Source organism: Anarrhichthys ocellatus, unplaced genomic scaffold (genome assembly GCF_004355925.1).
Source record: "Anarrhichthys ocellatus isolate YVR2014 unplaced genomic scaffold, GSC_Weel_1.0 scaffold17, whole genome shotgun sequence".
In the NCBI taxonomy this organism is placed as follows: domain Eukaryota; kingdom Metazoa; phylum Chordata; class Actinopteri; order Perciformes; family Anarhichadidae; genus Anarrhichthys; species Anarrhichthys ocellatus.
The window spans coordinates 906594-927696 of record NW_022280047.1 but is presented as its reverse complement, the minus strand read 5'-3'; the positions used below and the strand labels follow the sequence as shown (position 1 = coordinate 927696).

General features: G+C 40.6%; 1 protein-coding gene across 1 annotated transcript; it reads left to right on the top strand.

Annotated features, from left to right (window-relative positions):
* The first annotated feature begins 2276 nt into the window (after positions 1-2276).
* On the top strand, positions 2277-20053 carry itga2.2 (integrin, alpha 2 (CD49B, alpha 2 subunit of VLA-2 receptor), tandem duplicate 2). Its single transcript, XM_031856719.1, has 30 exons — positions 2277-2383; positions 3684-3807; positions 5724-5833; positions 6086-6177; positions 6674-6788; positions 7200-7327; positions 7429-7577; positions 7854-8004; positions 8649-8814; positions 9041-9117; positions 10110-10248; positions 11767-11912; positions 11999-12142; positions 12287-12490; positions 12626-12756; positions 12886-13049; positions 13661-13812; positions 13980-14090; positions 14430-14515; positions 15795-15936; positions 16201-16284; positions 16377-16453; positions 16571-16654; positions 16766-16868; positions 16965-17075; positions 17280-17390; positions 17942-18055; positions 18200-18289; positions 18394-18510; positions 18769-20053. The coding sequence occupies exons 1-30, from the start codon at positions 2338-2340 to the stop codon at positions 18856-18858; spliced, it is 3558 nt and encodes a 1185-aa protein (XP_031712579.1). The 5' UTR covers positions 2277-2337; the 3' UTR covers positions 18859-20053.
* The last annotated feature ends 1050 nt before the right edge of the window (positions 20054-21103 follow it).

Sequence of the window (21103 nt, the reverse complement as noted above, 5' to 3'; positions counted from 1 at the left end):
AGTATAGGTTCATTGGTCTAAGCAAGGACGGCAACACGGAAGCATCAAGTCAGTGTCATCGGTGTACTGTTACCGTACTGTTGGGAATACGTTTCATCTAATTAGACAAAATAATTCAGTAATGTCCAGATTATACACCACAAACTGCCACTGCTTCTTTGCTCAGACAGTCGTCACTTTTCCAACAGACTGTCTTAATTAAGGGGGGGTAATCAGGGGCGTAGATATAGACAGTGCAGGCACTGTGGTTGCACTGGGGCCTGTGGGATGGGGGGACTTTGAGAGAACAGGCACATGCAAAGTCAATCAGATTGGGATCGGATAGTAGAACACATATTAAAGTGAAGATGAAACGGGCATTTCAAGGTTATCTGGCTTCTGAATCCCAACGTCTTTCCCAGTAAAACAGGACCGGCAGGCAGGACATAGCGTTGGGAGGAATCTGATTGGTTGATGAACAATCGTACTGAGAGACTGTATATAAGAAGTGGACGTGGTCACCGTGATGTCGCCCATTGGTTTGTGGACTGATGTTTCGAAGCCTTAATTCTGAGTTTTGGCCGTCGCCATCTTGGATTATAGCCGTCGCCATCTTGGCTTTTTTGCAACCAGTGAACAGAACTTACCATATTTGGACCGCAGAGGAGTGACGTAGAGACGCAGTATACGGTTCTGGTAGCTAGCGCCCTGACAATCACAGTAAGCCTGCCCTAAAGCATACTCTGCTTTATGGTCTATCTGACTCTAAATGGACCATAATTTACTAAATGAACATCATGCTGTATTGAAGAAGACTTGAAACTAGAGATTGAGACCATAAACTCATGTTTACAATGTTTACTGAGGTAATAAATCAAGTGAGAAGTAGTCATTTTCTCATAGACTTCTATACAATCTGACTTCTTTTTGCATCCTCCCCATAATGTAAAACAGTAGTAATCCATAACAAAATTGAATGAAGGATATCAATTAAAGGAATCATTTCTTAGTTTCTTTGGAAACTTTGTCATATATAGATATGCAATGCAATAATGATGTATGCGTAGTATATAGTAAAACAAATGAAGGTTTTATTAGAAAAAAACTGGTCAAAATAGTTGCAGCTGAGGCCGAGCTATCCGGACTTTTACTTCAGTATAATGTGTCAAGATGGAAAAGCGCAAATCCTCTATTTCCCTCAATGCAACCAAATGCATCTTTTCGTTTGCCCCTGTCCCTGCCCGGTAAATGCCCACCATCTTTCAAAATTCCACAACCCTGTTACACAATGCAGGCTTTCTGTTAAATAATATCTGTAGCTGAGATGATGTCATCAGGGTCAGACTTCCTCCAGAGCCACAGAGGACATCACACAACAGTTTTTCACAGTATCTCCAATGACCACTACACTTTATGTGTAGTGTCCCTCTGATGTTGACATTGAAATTGTTACTTGCTGTGATCTGGAGTTACTTGCACACCAAACAGTATGACATCAGAGGTTGTAATAATCTGTCTGGTTGGCAACAAAACATTCTTTCCAAAGTAGCATTTTGGAATGAAACCACTGATTGAAAATTAAATGCCCTTCAACTCACCACCCCACCCACATCCTTTAAAGTCTCTATAACACATATGGTCCAATTAAAAACTCTCTTACATCATTGTCTTCCAGTGATGGAAAAAACCCATAAAAACGGTGGTCATTCTTCTAACTATCTTATAATAGACCTTCTATGGTTTGGGCTTTTGTTTCTTCATATTCTACATTTTTATTTTTCTTGTCTCTCAACTCTCTGCAAAGAGATGCATGTAATAAATAAATTACAGGGTTCAAGAGGATGAGACATGAGACAAGTCTCATGTGGATTTCTTTTATTTGACATCTGTTGATTTAAGTGTTGTTTGTCTGCTGGTGTTGTGGCTGTGGAATAACAATTACAAGAGATTGAAATTAAGCCTCATGGGTGTGGACTTGTTTTGAACAGTTTTTTTCCCCTTTTGCTTCCCTTTGAATTTAGATTAGATTTTTATTTTTATTTTTATTTTTTTACCAGTAAATTTTAAACTTCGTCATGACATTCGCCCGTCTGAGGCTCCTCTTCAGCTCTTCGCCTGATCTCAACTGGATTTCCTTCGACTTTAGTCACAGACTTCACTTCACACCCTTCGGCCACACCTGCAAAGTCCAAAGTTTGTCTTTCGACAGGTAAGAGGGCAGCCAGCCTGTCCTTATTTAGAGAACGCGTCCGGCGCGTCACCGCTGCTGACTCCCGGCGCGCTGCGCAGCCACGACTTTGACAACAAGTGCGTGCGGCTCCATTCAATCGCCTCACACCCATGGAATAAAGGACGACGATGGAGTTCTGCTGGGGGCGAGTCTTCTTCACTGTGATAGTCATTAGTAAGTACTGAGTTTGTTTTTTTACACTTTCAACCTGTTATTTCCACCATTCCCTCACCCGAAGAAGAAAAAAGATGCAAATATTTTCGCCACAAAAAGCTAATCTTTTTTATGTCGTTTTCATAAGATCGGTTTTATTAGTGGATTTAATGTGATTATTAAATTGTTTTATACACTTTAAAGACATCTGAAGAGCAACACAGGAGCATAGACTCAGTCTTCTCCTGAAAAAAAACTGCCTGGATGTGCTTTTGTTTTGAAATGTATTTCCCATCGACCAAGCGAAGTTTCTTCCTCTGTTTACAAACGCATAATCCAAAATTAACCCACATGGATTAAAATCCGGATCGGTTCATGTCTCACTGTGCCTCACATGGCGTGTATATTAGAGAAAAATAAGTCATGTGATGCGTTGCTCGATGTCTGCTCTGTAAGCAGCAGCTGGACGTTTGAAATGATTCTCCTGTTATGCACATTTATTTCTGAAGATGAAAGAACATGTTGTTTTCAGGGTTATTGTTGCCGAGCCCCAGAAGGAGGCAAAGTGTTACTTTGCGCTGCAGGTAAACAGGCGTGGCTTGATCCTGGGTGTGCAAGTGAAGGTCTCTCTCGAGTCCAGAACCCATCCACATTCCTCTGCCTGCCGACTGAGGTGGGGTAGTGGGAGGGAGGGCTGATAGCTGTGCTCTGCCTGTACGGGCATGTGGGTCTGATTCTGCAGAAAGACTCACTCAATCACATATCCTGGCGGGCGGGGGGGGGGGGAGTTCCAGGATGAGCAGTGTCTATGGAGGCAATCTGCAACACTCCATGAGTACGATCTTCCTGTGTTGTAGAGCTATTTCAGTGGGCTGCCATGCCATTCGTGAGTCAAGCTGATGTGTTTTTTTTTTTTTAAGTACATGATTCAGCCACTAAAACCACCCACACCACTCAAAAAGAGGAAGTCAGTATGTCTGATGTTGCTGAAAGGTAAAACGTGAAACCTGTCCCCGATAAACAACCAGAGTCCTCATAACAGTTTTGTTTTGACTTTTAGAAACACAAATATGCCGACAAACATGCAAAATAGTGATATATATATATCAATATTACATTTATCAGTATTTTTTGTGGGCCTATTTGTGTTTATGTATATGTGTGTATATATATGTATATATACTGTATGTATGTATGTATATATGTATATATATATATATATATAATATATATATATATTATATATATATATATATATATATTATATATATTATGTTGATCAGTGTCACTGTCATGCGACCCCATCTTTCTCCTCCACCAGCTGACAGAATCCGGCCCTCGCAGTCCTTCAACGTCGGCACCGCAGGCGCCAAGATTTTCAGCGGGCCGGCTGCGGAGGAGTTTGGCTACGCGGTCCAACAAGCGACAAACCACGAAGGCAAATGGTATCAATTCAAGCGTTTTATTCTCTTCAGACTGCCTCACTTTTTTTTATTTCCATCACAGACATGCGTCTTGTCCATGGTGCTGTGTATAGCTTTCAAGTAGTGGTCCAGTAAATCATTCATTTTGTTAATATTTCTTTGAAAGAGCAATAAAGGTGGAGAAGATAATAACATCCACAGGCTATGTGAATATTACGCAGAGAGAAGTTTTATTCTTGAGCAAACAAGGTGCAGATACACGTTCAGTGGGCCAACCCGTCAATACAAGCCTCTGCACCAGGACGGGCTGAATTCCAAAACAAGGTGGAGACATGCTTCACAGGGATCAGTCTTGGTCTATACTGACTGAGTTTCAAACTGCTGACTGCATGACAAAACAAAAACCCATGTACCTAATCCCAAAGATACTCTACAGGGTTGAAATCTCAAGGCTGTGCAAGTTGTTGGTGTACAACAACCGTCACGCCAGGGAGGATTTCTTCCTGGTAGAAGTATCCATTTTAGCAAATGAAAGGCCTGTCGCCGTACAGAGATGCACCTGGTTATCAGCAGCGTCTAGGTATTCTGTAAACTAAAGCCACTAAAGCCAGTACTGGTGACGACACTGAAGCCGAGGATTGCTTCTCTTAATCGTCACCTGTTCACGGGTTTGTTGCAACGGACACCTTGGTTTAAAAAAGACAAACAGCTCAGTTCATGTGAGGCCAGCTCGGCTGTCAATACTTTGCATTTTAACTATATCGTACCGATGTTCACCCCTGACTTTCCCTCCAGCACCACCATGAGGTTTTACATTTGTGTTTTTTTTTACTGGAATGAGACATTTTAGCATACTGACATCAGCATTTACAGTTCGTCAGAGCACCAAATGTGGCCATGCACAGCCTCACAGATATGCTGACTCGGCTGTTAGCTTTTTTCCCAGGAAATTGATTTTTACTTATTTATTATACCTTTACTGTGCGATTACTTGTTTATTATACTTGTTTTGATGTTGTTTTTCTTTTACTTATTTACTACTTGTTAGTACTATCCACTCTCACTATCCACTCTGCTGCTGTAATGCTGCAAAAATGTTCCCGCTGTGGCATTAATAACAAGATTATCTTATATATAGCACAGTCACTACTAGATTTTAGAGGCTGATACAAATATTTGGGAGTTAAAAAAAAATTATTTTTTGAATTATTGGACGAGCTCTACTGATAAGTTGTTATACTGCTGAATCATATAACAAAGATTCCAAGTCATGCAACAATGTAGCAACACCCCGTTTGGAGCCACGTATATTTCGTCATTTTAGTTAAACAGTAACCGAGCCTCTCAGTGATGTCTGGATGTTGTGCACTCTGAGTCACGGTCTCGCAGAGTAGCTCACTGTCTGGAGAAGAACGATGTGTCCCGTTATTCGTGCCTTATTTGACACTGTGGGGGATGTGACACTGAAGTGGTGTATTAGGTCATCTTAGCATTATTGGGAATACATTGTTGCCTTACTGGTGAAGTGTGTGTGTGTGTGCGTGGGGGTGGGGGTGGGGGGGTTAAGAAAGTATTTGAAGTTGATACTTTCTGTGGGAACTTGTAGAAACTTGTTTGCTGTTTGTTAAAACATTAAAAGAATGACATGGCGGACTTGTCGGCACACGCTTACTGTTACAGTGTTACAGAGTGATGTTTATGCTCATTTCGTATCGCTTTGGTCTTACAATTGGCCCACTGCGGGGAAGTTTGAAAGCAGTAAGATTACCTAGCTTTTATTGTGAATACCACGAGTCAGCATCTATAGATTAGACGTTGTGTGACCGTTGTCAGCGTCAAATGATTTGGATGAGTCTCGTGGACTGATGTGTGTGCAGCCGGTCATGCACTGCGCACAGGAACCTTCAGAGATGAATACCGTTGTTGTTTTTTTGCAGGCTCCTGGTCAGCGCCCCGTGGAGTGGTTTCAACCCAAACAGGAAGGGGGATGTTTACAAGTGTCAAGTCTCGGGCTCCAGAAACAGCTGTGACAAGCTCAATCTTCAAGGTACGGTCTGGGGTTTTGTTGTTTAACCTCTGACCTCTCCCACCAAACATTGGCCGTGCACTTAAAATGCCTAAACAGAGCAGTGCCTTCAAACAAATTCAGGAGGTCTCCAGATATTTGGCTTTCTCTCTGATTTGCAGCAACGCCTGTATTTTGTTCACACTTTCAGCTAATAATTAAATAAATTCCAGATTTAACAATCTGAACTTTAATATGTGAGCTAATTTGTTGTCCTTGCCACTTCATCCACAGATTCTGTGAGTATGCCTGATGTTAAAAACGTCAACGACCAGATGTGCCTGGGTTTGACTCTTACCCGGATGCCTGATGTCAATGGTTTGATGGTACGTGTGTTCACACCCAGGACTGAAGGGAAATCATGCTGTTTCAGAGATTGGCAGTTTTTTTCTCTTCTTTTCAACCTAAAATAGAACATTTTTCTTATGAATCTACTTCTTGTCTTTGTGTATGGCAATTTATTATGATACCGGCTTCGATGGAATATTCAAATTGTTGATGCATGTTTAGCGCAGCGGCGTGACCAAGAACCGGTGAAGTCATGACTTCCTTTTTGAAATTTACATCAAATGTTTGTGTCTCGAAGAAGGAAGTATGTCGGTGGCTGAGGTGAATAGCTGCACCGGCAAGCAGTGTTGTTAAATAAAGACATCAGCCACTGCACGACTGCTATTTAAGACCGTTAAATAACTGTTCTTTAACACCAGAACACTTTGATGTGACTTAAGTCCAACTTGCAATCAACAACCATTCAATTCACTGTTAAACCCAGACGTGAGAGCGTGTTGGGACCTCTGAAAAGTCTCCTCTCGTCTGATACAGATGTGCGGACCTCTTTGGGGACAAAGCTGTGGTGATCAGATCTTCTACCCAGGAATATGTACAAAAATGAGCCCCCTCTTTCAACCGCAACCTGCCTTCTCTCCTGCCATCCAGTGTAAGATCTGACTTTTTATATACAGTATATACGTATATACAGTATATATGTATGTATATGTTGATTATGGACATGTTGAGCTTTGTTTGGTTAGATATTTTTAAGACAGGCTTCAGTTAATATCAGATTATAAATCCATCACAGTGACACACATTCCGTTACCATGTTGTGTCCTCATGTGTTAATGTCGACTTGGGACTATTTTGCTTATGGGAGGCTGTAACATCATATATTTAATGTTGGCTTACAAACAGCAACATTTCTAACACGAGACATGGCCAAGTTTGAATTATTCTTTTCCTTTATTGTCATTTGTCTACTGGGTTTGATTTTTGAAGATATAAAATACGTTGGTCAGCATCGGTTCCATTCATCAGCGCTGCTCAAATGTGTCACTATGTGTCTCTCTAGCATGCGGAGGGCCGATGGACATCGTGATTGTTCTGGACGGCTCCAACAGCATTTTCCCTTGGCCTCCAATGATCAATTTCCTCCAGAAATTGATACCTGGACTCGACATCGGGCCCAAAAGCACACAGGTAATATCGCGTTTAATTGACGGGGAAATTCAAGCAGAGATCAAGCAGGGGATGATGTTGTGGTCAGTGTGCTGACAGCTCTCTGTGCTTTATCACGCCAGGTCAGCGTCATTCAGTATGCCGTTGATTTCAAGTTTGAACTCCGACTCAACCAGTATAAAACCAAAGATGAGGTAATGGCTGCGGCATCCAAAATCACACAAATGACCGGTGGTTTGACCAACACCTTCAATGCCATCCGATTTGCCAGGTTGGTGCTGCACTAAAACTGCCTTTCATGCATTTCTGTTTATTTGTTTACCTATGTATTTGATCTGTTTATTGTACTTTCTTATAATTTGTATGCTGGTCCGTCTATCTTGTCCGTTTTACTATTACCTGATCAGGATGAATTGTCATTTTAATGCTGGTACATCATTTTATTCAATTTTTTTAAGTTTTAAATTTCTTATGAACATTTCTTTTTAATGATAAATCCACAAACAGTAACAAAAAAAAGAGTGCCCACTGTGTCTTCTCTCTTCAGTCATTGGGGTTTCCACGAAAGTAACGGCGGTCGACCAGGCGCCGCCAAGGTGATGGTGGTCGTCACCGATGGAGAGTCTCACGACAAGGACTCCAGAGAAGATGTCATTGCCGACTGCGAGAAGCAAGGCATCACCCGCTTCGGTATCGCTGTAAGTAATGGCCTGCCACTTACTGCTAATTATATACAGTATATTTATAGTTCGTTTATATTTATCTCAGTAAATATGAATGATGCCTGCATGCTGACTGCATAGCATTGGATATCACATTAAAGTTTCTAATCAAGGTTAGGCAGTGCTTAACCCATAGTAATTGCTGTCATAAATACTGACATATTTACAAAAATGACTACATGGTATTGTATTTGAAATTATGGAAAAATTACATTGTTAATGTAATAAAAAAACAATATTGTACTGACTACCCTGCTACCACTTAATTCAATAAAATACAGCACTTTGCTGTGTCTTAGTAGACGGTAGTATAACAGTAACATTACATTTACAATAAATAAACTGTAGAAAAACAGCAATGTACTGGCAACTTTGCTGCCAGTAGTCTACGGTAAAATCAAGAAAATACAGCAAATTACTGTAATTCTGCACATTGTATTATTACAGAAATATAATGTAAAGTATATTACAGTGGGACTACTGTAAAGTGAACACTGCTGCCAGTAGTTTACTGTTAACCTACATGATAATAATTCTTATATAGCTTATATTTGCATACATTCCTTTCCCTCTTTGCAATCCTGATTTTGCGGTGTTTCCTCATTATTTTTTCTCCCTAGGTCCTGGGTTATTACTCCAGACAAAACATCAACACAGACAACCTGATAGCAGAAATCAAGTCCATCGCCAGCGTACCCAAAGAGAAGTACTTCTTCAACGTGTCGGAGGAGGCGGCCCTCTCCACCATCGCTGGAACATTGGGGAGCCGCATCTTCAACATAGAAGGTGCATGATCCCCCTCTTGTTGTTGCAGGCGCTGCATGTGTAATCTACTTTACACTGCATGCTCATTCAAACACTCTACTACTCATCCAAGCCAAAGATCCCAAGAGAGATCAAAAGAAAATGTGTTTCTTTTTTCTTCTTCTTCTTACACACATCCTTTGTCTGATTCTGGATCTGCCCCACTGCTTTTGATTCTGGCGTTAACATGATTCTCTGTTCCCACAAGGCACTGGGAAAGGGGGTGACAACTTCGAGATGGAGATGTCCCAGGTCGGATTCAGTGCTCACTACTCCAGCAAACAGGTACAGAGCGCCGCCTTGAACGCCTCTAAAACGTTTGTATTTGTTGTGACGAAGCAAATTTTTTTTTTTGTTTTGTTTTTTTAAACACTCAAACGTGCAAAAGTGCTGCAGAAGAAAACCTAACGGGGGTTTGTCGCTTGTGGCGGTGTGTAACCTGATAAAAGAAGTCCAGTTTGAAGACTAATCAGATGTCAAGTTGTGGCACATTGGTTTTGTGCTCCTTTGGGAGAGAATTTTACAAATGTGTGAAGTTATCACAGCAGCAATGTTCTTCTCCTGAGTCAATATTTGCGAGGAAAATAGTAAAATTCGATTCATGCTGAATTATTTTCTACTGAACCTGCTTTGTGCACTCACATGGATTTGGCCAAAGCAGTGTGCGAAAACTAAAGTTTACTCCATAATCTGCCACACATCACATATAGTGATTCTGACACCACAGGGTCAACAGTGGGGGAAAATGGCATGTTCCACATGTAGACGCGTACACCAGCTACCAGTTTATGCTATCAAAGCTATGAAAATACATGATACATTGATTAAATAGAGTAAAGTAACCCTCATGTACTGCAGCTATCAAAATACCTTATGTGGTGGAGGTTTGTTTGAAGTGACAACAAAGCTGGTCACAGAGTCTGACCGACGACCCCTTTCACAACAGCCCTCCTGCTGCAACAACGCGGAGTTCTCACTGAAAGAAAAGAGGAAGCCGAACATTTTTTTTCCACAGCAGTCTGACCGCGAACTTAAGGAGCTGCCTTCTTTTTATTGGCATTTAGAAAATGTTCTGTTCTCACACTGCGCTCCATTTGTGGTTTTCATCATTTTTCTTTGTTTTTACAGAAAAATAAATCCCTTTGATACATTTCAAAACCTTTGATACGGAAAAAAATAAATGGTGGTTTCAACCCTGACCAAAAATACGAATACTGTGATCCACAGTGTTGTTTGTATGTTATCCGCTGACTGGTCTTTGACCTGTGCTGTTTAAGGATGTGATGATGCTGGGAGCAGTGGGGGCCTACGCCTGGAGCGGGACTGTCGTCCATCAAAAGGGGTCCAAAGCAGACATTCTCCCCTTCTCAGCCTTTGCGGGAACACTTCAAGACAGAAACCACAGCTCATTACTGGGTAGGAATTTACAGCGGTCCTCTGCATTTACGTTTTGATCCTGTTTCTTGAAAATCTTTGCATGAAACAAGGCAGGATTGGGAGTGGAGGGTGGCTGTTCTCAAGTATTTTTCGCTAAGCGAGAAATACAAGCGTAATCACTGCAGCTGCCCTGCTTTGGCACTTATAGTGTTTTTAAACAACAAAACTCTATTTTCTAAATATCTGTGGTGTTTTTGAGCGTGAACGGATTTGTAAAATCGCAAGCTTCTCGCCACTGCATGTGTCACCACCTTTTTTCTGAGAAGCGGAACATCATGACATTTATTTTGCATCATCTGGAATGAGTATTCTATAGAAACATTCAGTGGAAGCTACAGGGTTAGAGCCACCATATATATATATATATATATATATATATATATATATATAGTACTTCTAACATTACTAACACCATACAGTATCTCCCTTTTCTGTACTCGCATATTTGAATATTGGTGCCATGATGGCACCTTGTTTGGATTGTTAGGATAATTATGTTGCATACTCAAACATTTAAACTAACTTATAAATACATGTGTTGTGTGTTTGCATGTATATTACTGCAGTGACACTGTGTTACAATGCTGGTCTAAGTAGAGGAGTGAAAGAAGTATTCAGATTGTGCACGTAAATGTAAATAGTGCAGTTACAGTACGTGTTACAATGTATGTAACAATTAAAAGTCCTGCATTCCAAATATTACTTAAGTTAAAGTAACAGTTGGGTAAAAGTATGTAAAAAATACACTTATTAAAGTATTAAAAGTAATAATTATGCAGAGTGGAGGCTGTCAAGGTTAGTTATTATTATTATCATTATTATTATTATTATTATTATTTATTCATTTATTTGATGCATTTAAGTATAAGCAGCATTTTTAATGCTGTAGCTTGCAGAGGAAGAGCAGATTATAACTACCTTTTATAGTTTAGTGGTGTTATAAATAATAATAATGCATTGTTATTATATAACAATGCATTATTAGAGGTATTATCACTTATGTCGCTTTTTTGTGCTTCTGCTTCGGACAGTGTACAAACCGCTCTTCTTGGTTGACATCTCCTTCTCGCTGTTGTAAACCTCATTGTACGTGTTGAAGCAGGAACACTTCCCCTGTTATTTTTCTTGTCATAGAGTTTAGTAAAATCACTTACTTCTCAGAATAGCTCCACCCAACCCACGCCTGCCTAGAGGTCTAACCAGCCAGAGTAATGTGTGCGTGAGTGAGTTTATGTTTGTGTGGCGCTGGACAAACACTGCTTTTTGTAATACCATTTTCAACACCTGTGTGTAAGTGTGCAGAGCCCTTCATTGGCAAAGTAACTAGTAATTATACCTTTCAAATAGTGGCTTCAAGTAGCATAAACAAATGGAAATACTAAATAGAGTACAGAACTTGAGTAAATGTTTTTAGTTACATTTGCCACTGTTTAAGTCAGAAGTTGTCCAAAGTTCAGATGTTGGCTATTTAAATGTCTTATTTATGGTAATTTCCAGGTTATTCTGTCACCACGCTGAGCGACAGACTTACAGAATACTTTGTGGCTGGCGCACCTCGCTCCAACCACTCCGGACAAGTTATCGTCTACACCATCAACGCCCAGAAGCAGACTACTATCATCGACTCAGAGCGAGGAAAACAGGTACCGATAATAGAGGGATGTGGTATTCACGTTTTGTGAACCAACTGTGTACACGTAGAAACCAACTAGATGTGCACTTGTCCTAGATTGGGTCGTACTTTGGAAGCGTCCTGTGCCCCCTGGACGTGGACAGAGACGGGGTGACGGACCTCCTGCTGGTCGGTGCGCCCATGTTCATGAGCGATCTGAAGAGAGAGGAAGGCAGGGTCTACCTCTTCTCTGTCACCAAGGTAAAATATGGGTGACATGTCACTTGGTGGGTGCAATGTAGGAAATAATATATTCTCAAAGCTGGATTTCATTTGTAGTTTTCTTGAAATTGAAAGGAACTGTAGCACCATATACATCATATTCTCTGTTGTAACGATCTGAAGGGTATACTGAACGAGCAAGGATTCCTCAGTGGTCCGCCCCCGACTGAGAACGCACGCTTTGGGATGGCCATCTCTGCCGTTCCTGACCTGGACCTCGACGGTTACAACGACGTTGTGGTTGGAGCTCCTTTAGAGGACAAAGGGAAAGGTGTCGTCTACATCTACAACGGGGAGAAGAAGGCAATAAACAAACAGTTCTCACAGGTACGGAGAGACATTCGTATCAGACTGACAGAAAGTCTGTTATGGAAGTTTTTTAGTTTTAGTTGAAGCTAAACAAACACACCATTTAGTTTCTCTGTAATAATTAAACTCATCATTGTTGATAATCTGTTCCAGAGAATCTTTGGCTCCAAACTGGATCCTCAGTTGCAGTATTTTGGAAGGTCCCTAGATAGCGACAAAGACCTGAATGATGATACTATCCCTGACATCTCCATTGGCGCATATGGCAAAGTGGTGCAGCTCTGGTAAGTTTGGCAACCTGTAATAAACTGTGAGTGATTAGAACCTGAGTAAATAATGTCATGATTGGCCACATTATATTATAGAATCAGCAAGGCTGTTCACGATCATTTAAAGCTGCAGTTGGTTTTCAGGTCCAGAGGTGTGGCGTCCGTCTCGGCTAAAGCTTCTTTCAACCCCGATAAAATCAACATTTTCAACAAACCCTGTGACATTAATGGACGCAAGCTTACGTGTTTCAACACCAACCTCTGTTTCACTGCTGCCTTCAGGCCTAAGAAACCAGTTGGACCCATTGGTAAATCCTCTTCTCAAGAATAAATAGATTCCTGTTACTTAAAGGTGCTACATTTAGAATTCAGAGCTTTAATATAACAGCAAACAACTATTTGTTATGTAAGGATGTATAAGTAATGGCATCCTGAGCAGAGAATGAAGTCACTCTCCCTCTGTGTGTGTTGTAATCCGAGCTTCTTTGTTTACGTAGCTGGTCTGGCCGTGCGTGCATGTTAGTGCATGTGACTACCAGTGTGCGTGCCCCACTGGCTAACTAATCGGCACCACTTTGCGCTGCGCTCATACAGCAGTTAGCACCAATAGTGGCGTCCTGATCCCATCGCCCTGAATTTGGAATTTAGCGCCTTTAAATTATAGTTTTGGGAAATACACTTTGCCTTGTTTACATTCTTGTTGAGAGTCAATGTGAAGATCAAAACCACTCTCATTAAGCTAAGCTAACGGGCTGCCGGCTATAGCCTTATATCTAGTGTACAGACATGAGGGTGCTATCAATCTTCCCGTCTAACTCTCAGGCAAGAAAGTGAATACAAGAATTTCCCAAAATGTCGAACTCCTAAGATGTTCATGGATCATTTTCAAGACAAAAATATCGCACTCTTCTTCTTTCAGATATATCCTACACTTTGACCCTGGACGCTGACCTGCAGGCTTCACGAGTGACGTCAAGAGGACTGTTCACTAAAAACAATGAGCGCTTACTCACAGAAAAAGCTAAAATATCTTCTGCGCCCCTGTGTCTGGACTACCAGGTTTATGTTCAGGTAATGGATGAAAATCCTCTGTTTTGCAGTCACCGAAGAGCATAATTGACACATTTTATAGGGTTAGGCTTGCAGAGATATTACTTCATATTTCTTTTCTTTTTTTTTCCAAATCAAGTATTCTGAAAATAATCTGCTGATTTGTCCCTGTGTGGTTTCTTCAACAGGAGGCGCCAGACTTTGTCAATTCCCTCAGTCTGAAAATAGAGATCGAGCAGCAGAATGCAGATGTGAACCCGGTCCTCGATATGTCGTCTCCAAGTGCCTTTGAGTTCTTTGTAAGTGACTTGTACAGTACACGATTTCTCTGAGTCTCTGTTCAATCGTTTTTTGTTTAGCCTTTGGGTCTTCAGAAAGGTCTACAGGAAAACAGATCAGGTGACGAAGACTTTAAACATAGTTGTTATGTTGCAGAGTCGTCTGCCCGGTTATTTAAGATGACATGCTGTGTGATTACTGTCTTTTTAAAACTTTTAAAGTGATTGACTAAAGTCAGGCAAGCTCTCATATTAACACACTTTGTGTTTCAACAACAGGATTAAAGTTCATCCCATGCAGTAGATATATAATAGATTCCCTTATTGTTATGTGAGTTTGCTGCTCTGTTGTCATTTCAGGTCCCATTCACAAAAGACTGCGGCTCTGATGACGTGTGTGTCAGTGATCTGGTGCTGAGTGTGAAGACAGACACAAAAGCTTCCAGGTGAGAATCACTGACCTCGTTTGTGCAAGAAGTAACATGTCATACTTGCTGACCATTATATGTACAATATACAGTTTAGATGTAAACACAAGATAATACTCTGTTCCGTGGTTTCACTTGATGTATGATGGTTTCCTCAGGATAAAGGATTTCGTTGTTGTTCATTTAGCGTTGAAGTGGAGAGTAGAAATAATGCTGTGTGTGATGGAACTTGCCCGGAACTTGAGGCGAGGCGATTATCTTCAAGCTAGGGGTTGGTGATTTTGAGACGCTAGCAAGAGTACGCAACATTTTGAAACACTATCCAACAGAAAAACCCAGCCCAGGGTTGCCAATACTTTTCCAATTACAGAAGCTAGCAGCGCTAGCTCCGAAAGTTGCTAAATCTAGCAGGGAAAGTCACCAAGTCGGCTACACTGACAGCCCGTCCCTTCAGGCCTTCCTTTCAAAGCCACTCCTCCAAAAGTATCACTATGGGCTTGAATGTGGATTTGTGAAACCATTTTTTTTTTTTACATTAGAGTCAGCTGCTATATTGATTCTCAACAACACATATTTATTCTGATATTGTACATTGTGGTGCACATTCAAAGTTCACATTTGTAAACAGGACTATGTGGAATGCCCGTCTAGCAACTCCTGGAGGATGTACTGAGCTCACATTCTGTGCAGCTGATATTACAGCACCGTCTTCAAAGCCCTGTTTTTTTTATAATTTACCGAGTAGTGCACACATTTATACAGCAGATTGTGTGAAGACTTCATTTGGAAAAAAATATACCTGTTATTCCCTGGTAACTCTTAACAACCATTACGTCAATTTCTATTTTCTCTGTTTCACGAGTCTGTCTTAATTGCCAATAGAGCTGCACAAATTAGAGTTTCCCAGGGTACAAAGCAACGTCATAGCCCATCAAATGGTCGAGTCAGACTCGTGTGCTTGGAAAAAAAACGCATAAAGTTTGGGAGATATGTGCAGGAAGAAGGACTTTAGAGAGACCTTGGAGACACTTTCACACACATTTGATCGCATGCGGTTTTGCAGCTGCTGTGGATTTTTCATGTTTGTACATTTGGTTGTGTGCTGCGTTTTGTGCTTCACGATGGAAGCGACGGCCCCGTGATTCATTCCTACATAAAATGCTGTATTGTGCAATTTAGGGTTCATCCAGTTGACTTCATCTTTAAAACAATACGAATAAGTCACCCACAACTCACGGTGAGATTCCTTCTTATTGCTAAACTGCGGAGTACAGTAATCTGAGCTCTTGTGTTATAGCTCAGCTCCCGTCCTGGTCAGCGCCAATAACCGGGAGCTGTCGTTTGAAGTCGTCGTGAAGAACAAAAAGGAGAACGCGTACAACACTCAGGTCTTGGCGACCTACTCCAGCAACCTCTTCTACTCCTCCATCTTTCCTCCTGTGAGTGAAAAAGGGCACATTTACACTAAATAAATGTAGGATCATCAAATCCTTGAACACCCTTTTCCCCATTAATTGAACCCATTTTTGAACATTTACAGAAATAGTTGACTAGAACAAAAAGAGTGTTAAGTATATGTTTTGCACTTTTCTGTCTGTGCTGCTGAAGTTATTTGAATGACATTAAAAGCCTCATTGTCATGTATTGTTAGTGTAATACAACAACATAGAAGTTATTTACTATTCAGATTTATGAATTCACAGACGGACGGAGTCAAATGCACCTCAACACAAACACAAACCGTCACCTGCCAAGTGGGATACCCAGCATTAAAGACAGACCAGGAAGTAAGTAAAGTCAAATATTTCTTTAATATTATGAACTATTTTGAACAGATTTTTGGGCTGTGCAAATGTATTTAATTGTTATTCAATTACAGGTGACATTTCAGATGAATTTCGATTACAATCTTGACCAGCTGCAAAACCAAGCCGAGGTGAAATTTGAGGCCAAGAGGTACACTGGAATAGTTAGAAATTCAATAAAAGATTGTGAATCTTAATCAAAATTGTTGACCCTGTGATAATGTTCTGTACCTTTTATTTAAAAAAATAAAAATAAAAATCTTTACAGCGATGGTAAAGAGGAAAGACCTGCAGACAACACGGTGGACATATCCATTCCTGTGCGCTATGATGCAGGGATTGTTTTGTCCAGGTGATTCCGCTTTTTGCCGCTTAATGGTTTTTTTTCTAATTTTAATCGCACCCTGAAATTGACAGTTGACGATGGAAACTAAAACAAAAAGTTGTGCTCTCTTTGTCCCAGGCAGTCAAATATCAATTTCTATGTGGCAGATGCCGCTGTTCCCGTGGTAACAACGGTGAAGAGTCTCGATGACATCGGCCCAGAGTTTAACTTCACAGTGAAGGTGCGATTACTGAATCTGTGTCTTAAATTGTCCTAATCTAATTCATCATTGTATTTGTTATATTAATATATGAATTAAAACAAATTGTGTTTCAAGGTTTCAACAAGTAACTTCCCTGTCAGCCTCCTGTATCTGACCATTGCTCTGCCAGTGACCACTAAAGGAGGAAATCAGCTCCTCTATGTCACCAGTGTGGACACGCAGAGAGTGAGTACTCAGTTACCAAATACCAGCAGCTTCTTAAAGAGTTTAAACACATAATAAATACATTAATAAATGCCATGGTTGACACCCAATATGCAATGTGGTATCTCAAAACTTTAAAGCCAAGTTTAGTAAAAACGTCTTTGACTTTTTCCTGTGGGATTTGGACTGTGTCATTTATTGATGGAATAAATTCTCTGCCTGCAGGGAGGTGCTGTCAGCTGTGACTCCGGCAGCCTGGTGGATCCTCTGAAGATCGGAGTGAAGAGCCACAAAGTGTCCTTCTCCGAGGAGAGTCTCAGAGGGACGGAGAAACTGGTCAGTCACTTACTCCTCGGCATGTTCTCATCTTTGTACACATATGTCAACTCTTCTTCTCACCTTGTGTTTTACTGAGAGAAGCTAGCGAGGCACACTTCCAAATCCGTGCACGTGAGGAACCTAAAGTATGTTTCTCAATGATTTAATAAAAAACATATTGAAATATTTTGCACACAAGCGATGTTATAATATTCTTCTATATATGTGATTGGAAGCATAATTCCTGTCGCTTTATATTTTCTATGAAAGTAAATGAATTATTAAGTTACAAACTGCATAAACAGATATTATTGATCTTCATGTTGTATGTTTTGAATAGTTTTTAAATAATACTTTACTTTATTTTAATTCATATTGTTTTTATTCCTCTAAATCAGCTCAACTCGTATAGTTTAAACTAATATCTGTAGTTGAATATACATTGTTGTCTTGTTTATTTTTAAATAACCCAGATGCAGAATAAAAGTATTTTTTTTTTAATTTTGCCTTGCATTGTTTACTGATTTCCTTTTGTTAATGTTGTTGTTTTTTTGTTTTTTAACTGACAGGACTGCAAGAGTGCAAAGTGCGAGTACATCAAATGCATCCTCAAGGACACGGAAATTAAAAGCGACTACTTTGTGAAAGTCAAAACAAGGATCTGGAGTGGCACCTTTATTTCGGTAAATGATAACACTGATAACACATTTGTTTTTACTACTGGTTGTTTTGTCTGCTTTTACCTCCGTTACTCAGATGACTGATTAAACAAATTCACGCTTGTAGTTTTAAATGGCGCTCTCACTTGTAAAAACTTGTCACGCCAGGCCACCTATCAGACCGTCGAGCTGACCTCCGAGGTCGACGTCGAGACCTCGAACCCCGATCTGCTCGTCATCGGCCTCAAACGGCTACCGGTAAGATGTTTGAGATTTCTGTTGCTCTGGGTTTTTCAGTGGCCGTAGTCTCATGTCGTATTAGATGTGAGACAGACCGTGTCTCCTGTCCTCCTGCTGTCCAGGTGGTGGTGGTGATCAGTAAACCTGGAGAGAAAGGCGACGTTCCAGTGGGAGTGATAGTCGGCAGCGTCATCGGCGGACTGCTGCTGTTGGCTCTGGCCGTTGGGCTGCTGTGGAAGGTGACCCTCAATAATAACCACACAAAGAGGAACATCAGTAGATTATTTGTTATATAAGCTATATAACAAATGAATGGCATGAATATTTCATCTCTGCTATGGTGGGAAAAGAGAATATACCTGATCTGTGCTTTTATAGAAATGCGCAGCTTTATGTCTATAGACTCAAAAGAAAACTGGACTTGTTCACAACTAATCTTTCTGTTGTTGTTGTATGAACTAGAACTGTGTCTAAATTGAAATCCTTTTACTTTCTAGTTTGGGTTTTTCAAAAGAAAGTACCAGCAGCTTCAGATGGAGGCCGATGAAGATGAGCAGAGCCACCCGCATGTAGACGAGGTGCTGTGAGCTGAGGAGACCCCCTCCCCCCCCGCAGCCTTCTCTCCTCACTGGATCGTATCCATCGCGGAACACTGTCAACACTGTCACAGGATGTCGTAAAGTGCAATCGGACTGCAGGTCAAACACTGGAAGTCGGGCATTTTTTTTAATGAAATGGAGGCTGTTCAGTTTGTGAATAACTGGGATTTGATCCTCTGTCTATTTTTTTTTTTTTTTTTTTTTTTTTTTTTTACAGAGGATTGATATAATTAGTGCTTTTTTTTTAGCTTTGTGGACTGTACATTGACTAGTTGCTGTTATGCACTGATTTTGTAAGAATTGTATTTTTCCAATCGTGAAAGAACAATTATTTTTTAGATGAAGTTGATTTGGAGTTTTACACTGTAAAGGCATCTCATTTATCCACAGCCTTTTGCTGTGACAACTTCAGGGCAACATGGTGGAGAAATAACAATTTTTAATAAGGAAAATGAAAACATTTGATCAGAATTTGAATCACACATGCTGTCAAATCCGCAGCACAACCTGCTTTGAGATGCCCTGTGTCCTCTGGCATTCAGGGCTTTTCTTGCCGAAACAATAGCTATCGTGTGAGGAGTGAAATCTGTCGCTGTGTTTGTATTGTACATACTGTAAGATAAAATGATAATCATTTATATTGGGTTTTACATTATGGAAAGATTAGAGGCAATATGGGTCAATGGAGTAGTTACTTGTTGTTGTTGTTGTTGTTGTTGTTGTTGTTGTTGTTGTTGTTGTTATAGAGTTATAAGAATGTTATAAGAATATTGTGTTTTCATTATCTGTGAAATATTTTCTCCATTAATGGTCTCTTTAATTAATGAATTAATTATTTTTTACTTTCCTGGTTCCAAGGTGGTGTTTTCAAATTGGTTGTTTTGTGTAACTTACATTCCAGAAACACACATTGCTGTCATGTAAGACCAAAAAAATCTGTTTGAAACAGCAAATTGAAACAGTTGGTTTTTTGTTTGTTTTTTGTAACTGAAAGCGATTATCAAAATATTCTTAGATACAATTTTTCCTGTTAATAAGCTGATTGATAACTTGACTAGTTGATCCAGCTTTAATATTGTTTATGTGGAGGGCAAAGAGACACAAACGCCCCTCTGTTCCTGAGTCCTGTGTCTGAGATGATGCCTGTTCCCATTCACTCTTGAATTAAACCCATTCTGTGCCATTGTTTTTTTTATAATTTACAGTAGGAAGTCTGTGAGAGAGCTTTAATCTGACGTAAACCAATCCTGCAGGATCTACATATGTATTGGCGGAGCTTCGCCACAAGGTGGCAGCATGATACAGATGACAAGTTGGTTCTCACTGCTCTGGTGATGACGCGAACACTCCATACCTTCCCTTCTCACTGGAACATCTTTTAGAGAACCTCACCCCTGCGAGAACAACCCCTCCTCGGACCACTTCCACTATAAAAAGCATACAAGCACAATTCAAGTTCCCCCTCAAAGTTGATTAACTTCCTCTCGCGTTATTTGGACAGTCGCGTTCGTCCGTCCCCCGGACAGTGTCGGAATGTGAATGATTGTTGTTTTTTTTCGTTTTTTTTGACAGCCCAGCAGCACCAGCAGTGTCTTGCAGCATTCACTTCTCCGGAATCTGGCGAGATGGAAATATGCTATTTGTCTCTAATAAGGAGCATATTTGTTTTTGTTCCGGGAAAGCCTGGGCTCGATTCCATTCCATAGTTGATGAAATGTGATATAGGTGCAGAAGTGTGTGAAACACCTTTCATCCCTGCAGGGGTTTTCCCTGCAGATGATTGGCAGATACAGCCAAACTAACTTGACCCGTGGCACAATTGGTTGATTGCTCACAAATTGCTGCAATGTTACAATTACAAAAACTCTGATGTCATAGCAAATTATTTGATAACTGTGATATCCCCTATAGCATCAACCAATATGTGCTGTATTATAACCTGCGACAACAGTTCCAATCAGCGGCAAACGTTCGCCGCGTGGGTCCTTCAATTCAGCTGCGGAGCCGGGGACATGGGACTGTCCCCTCTGCTGATGCCATTAATGGCTCCAGAAAGGAGCGCAGCCAGCCCTTTAAACTTGATACAGCGGAGGCAGAAATGGACTCGCATGTCAGGGAGTGTTTTTTGGAAGCTCTGACTCTACAAAGACTCTGATGCCATAAATCACACACACACACACACACACACACACACACACACACACACACACACACACACACACACACACACACA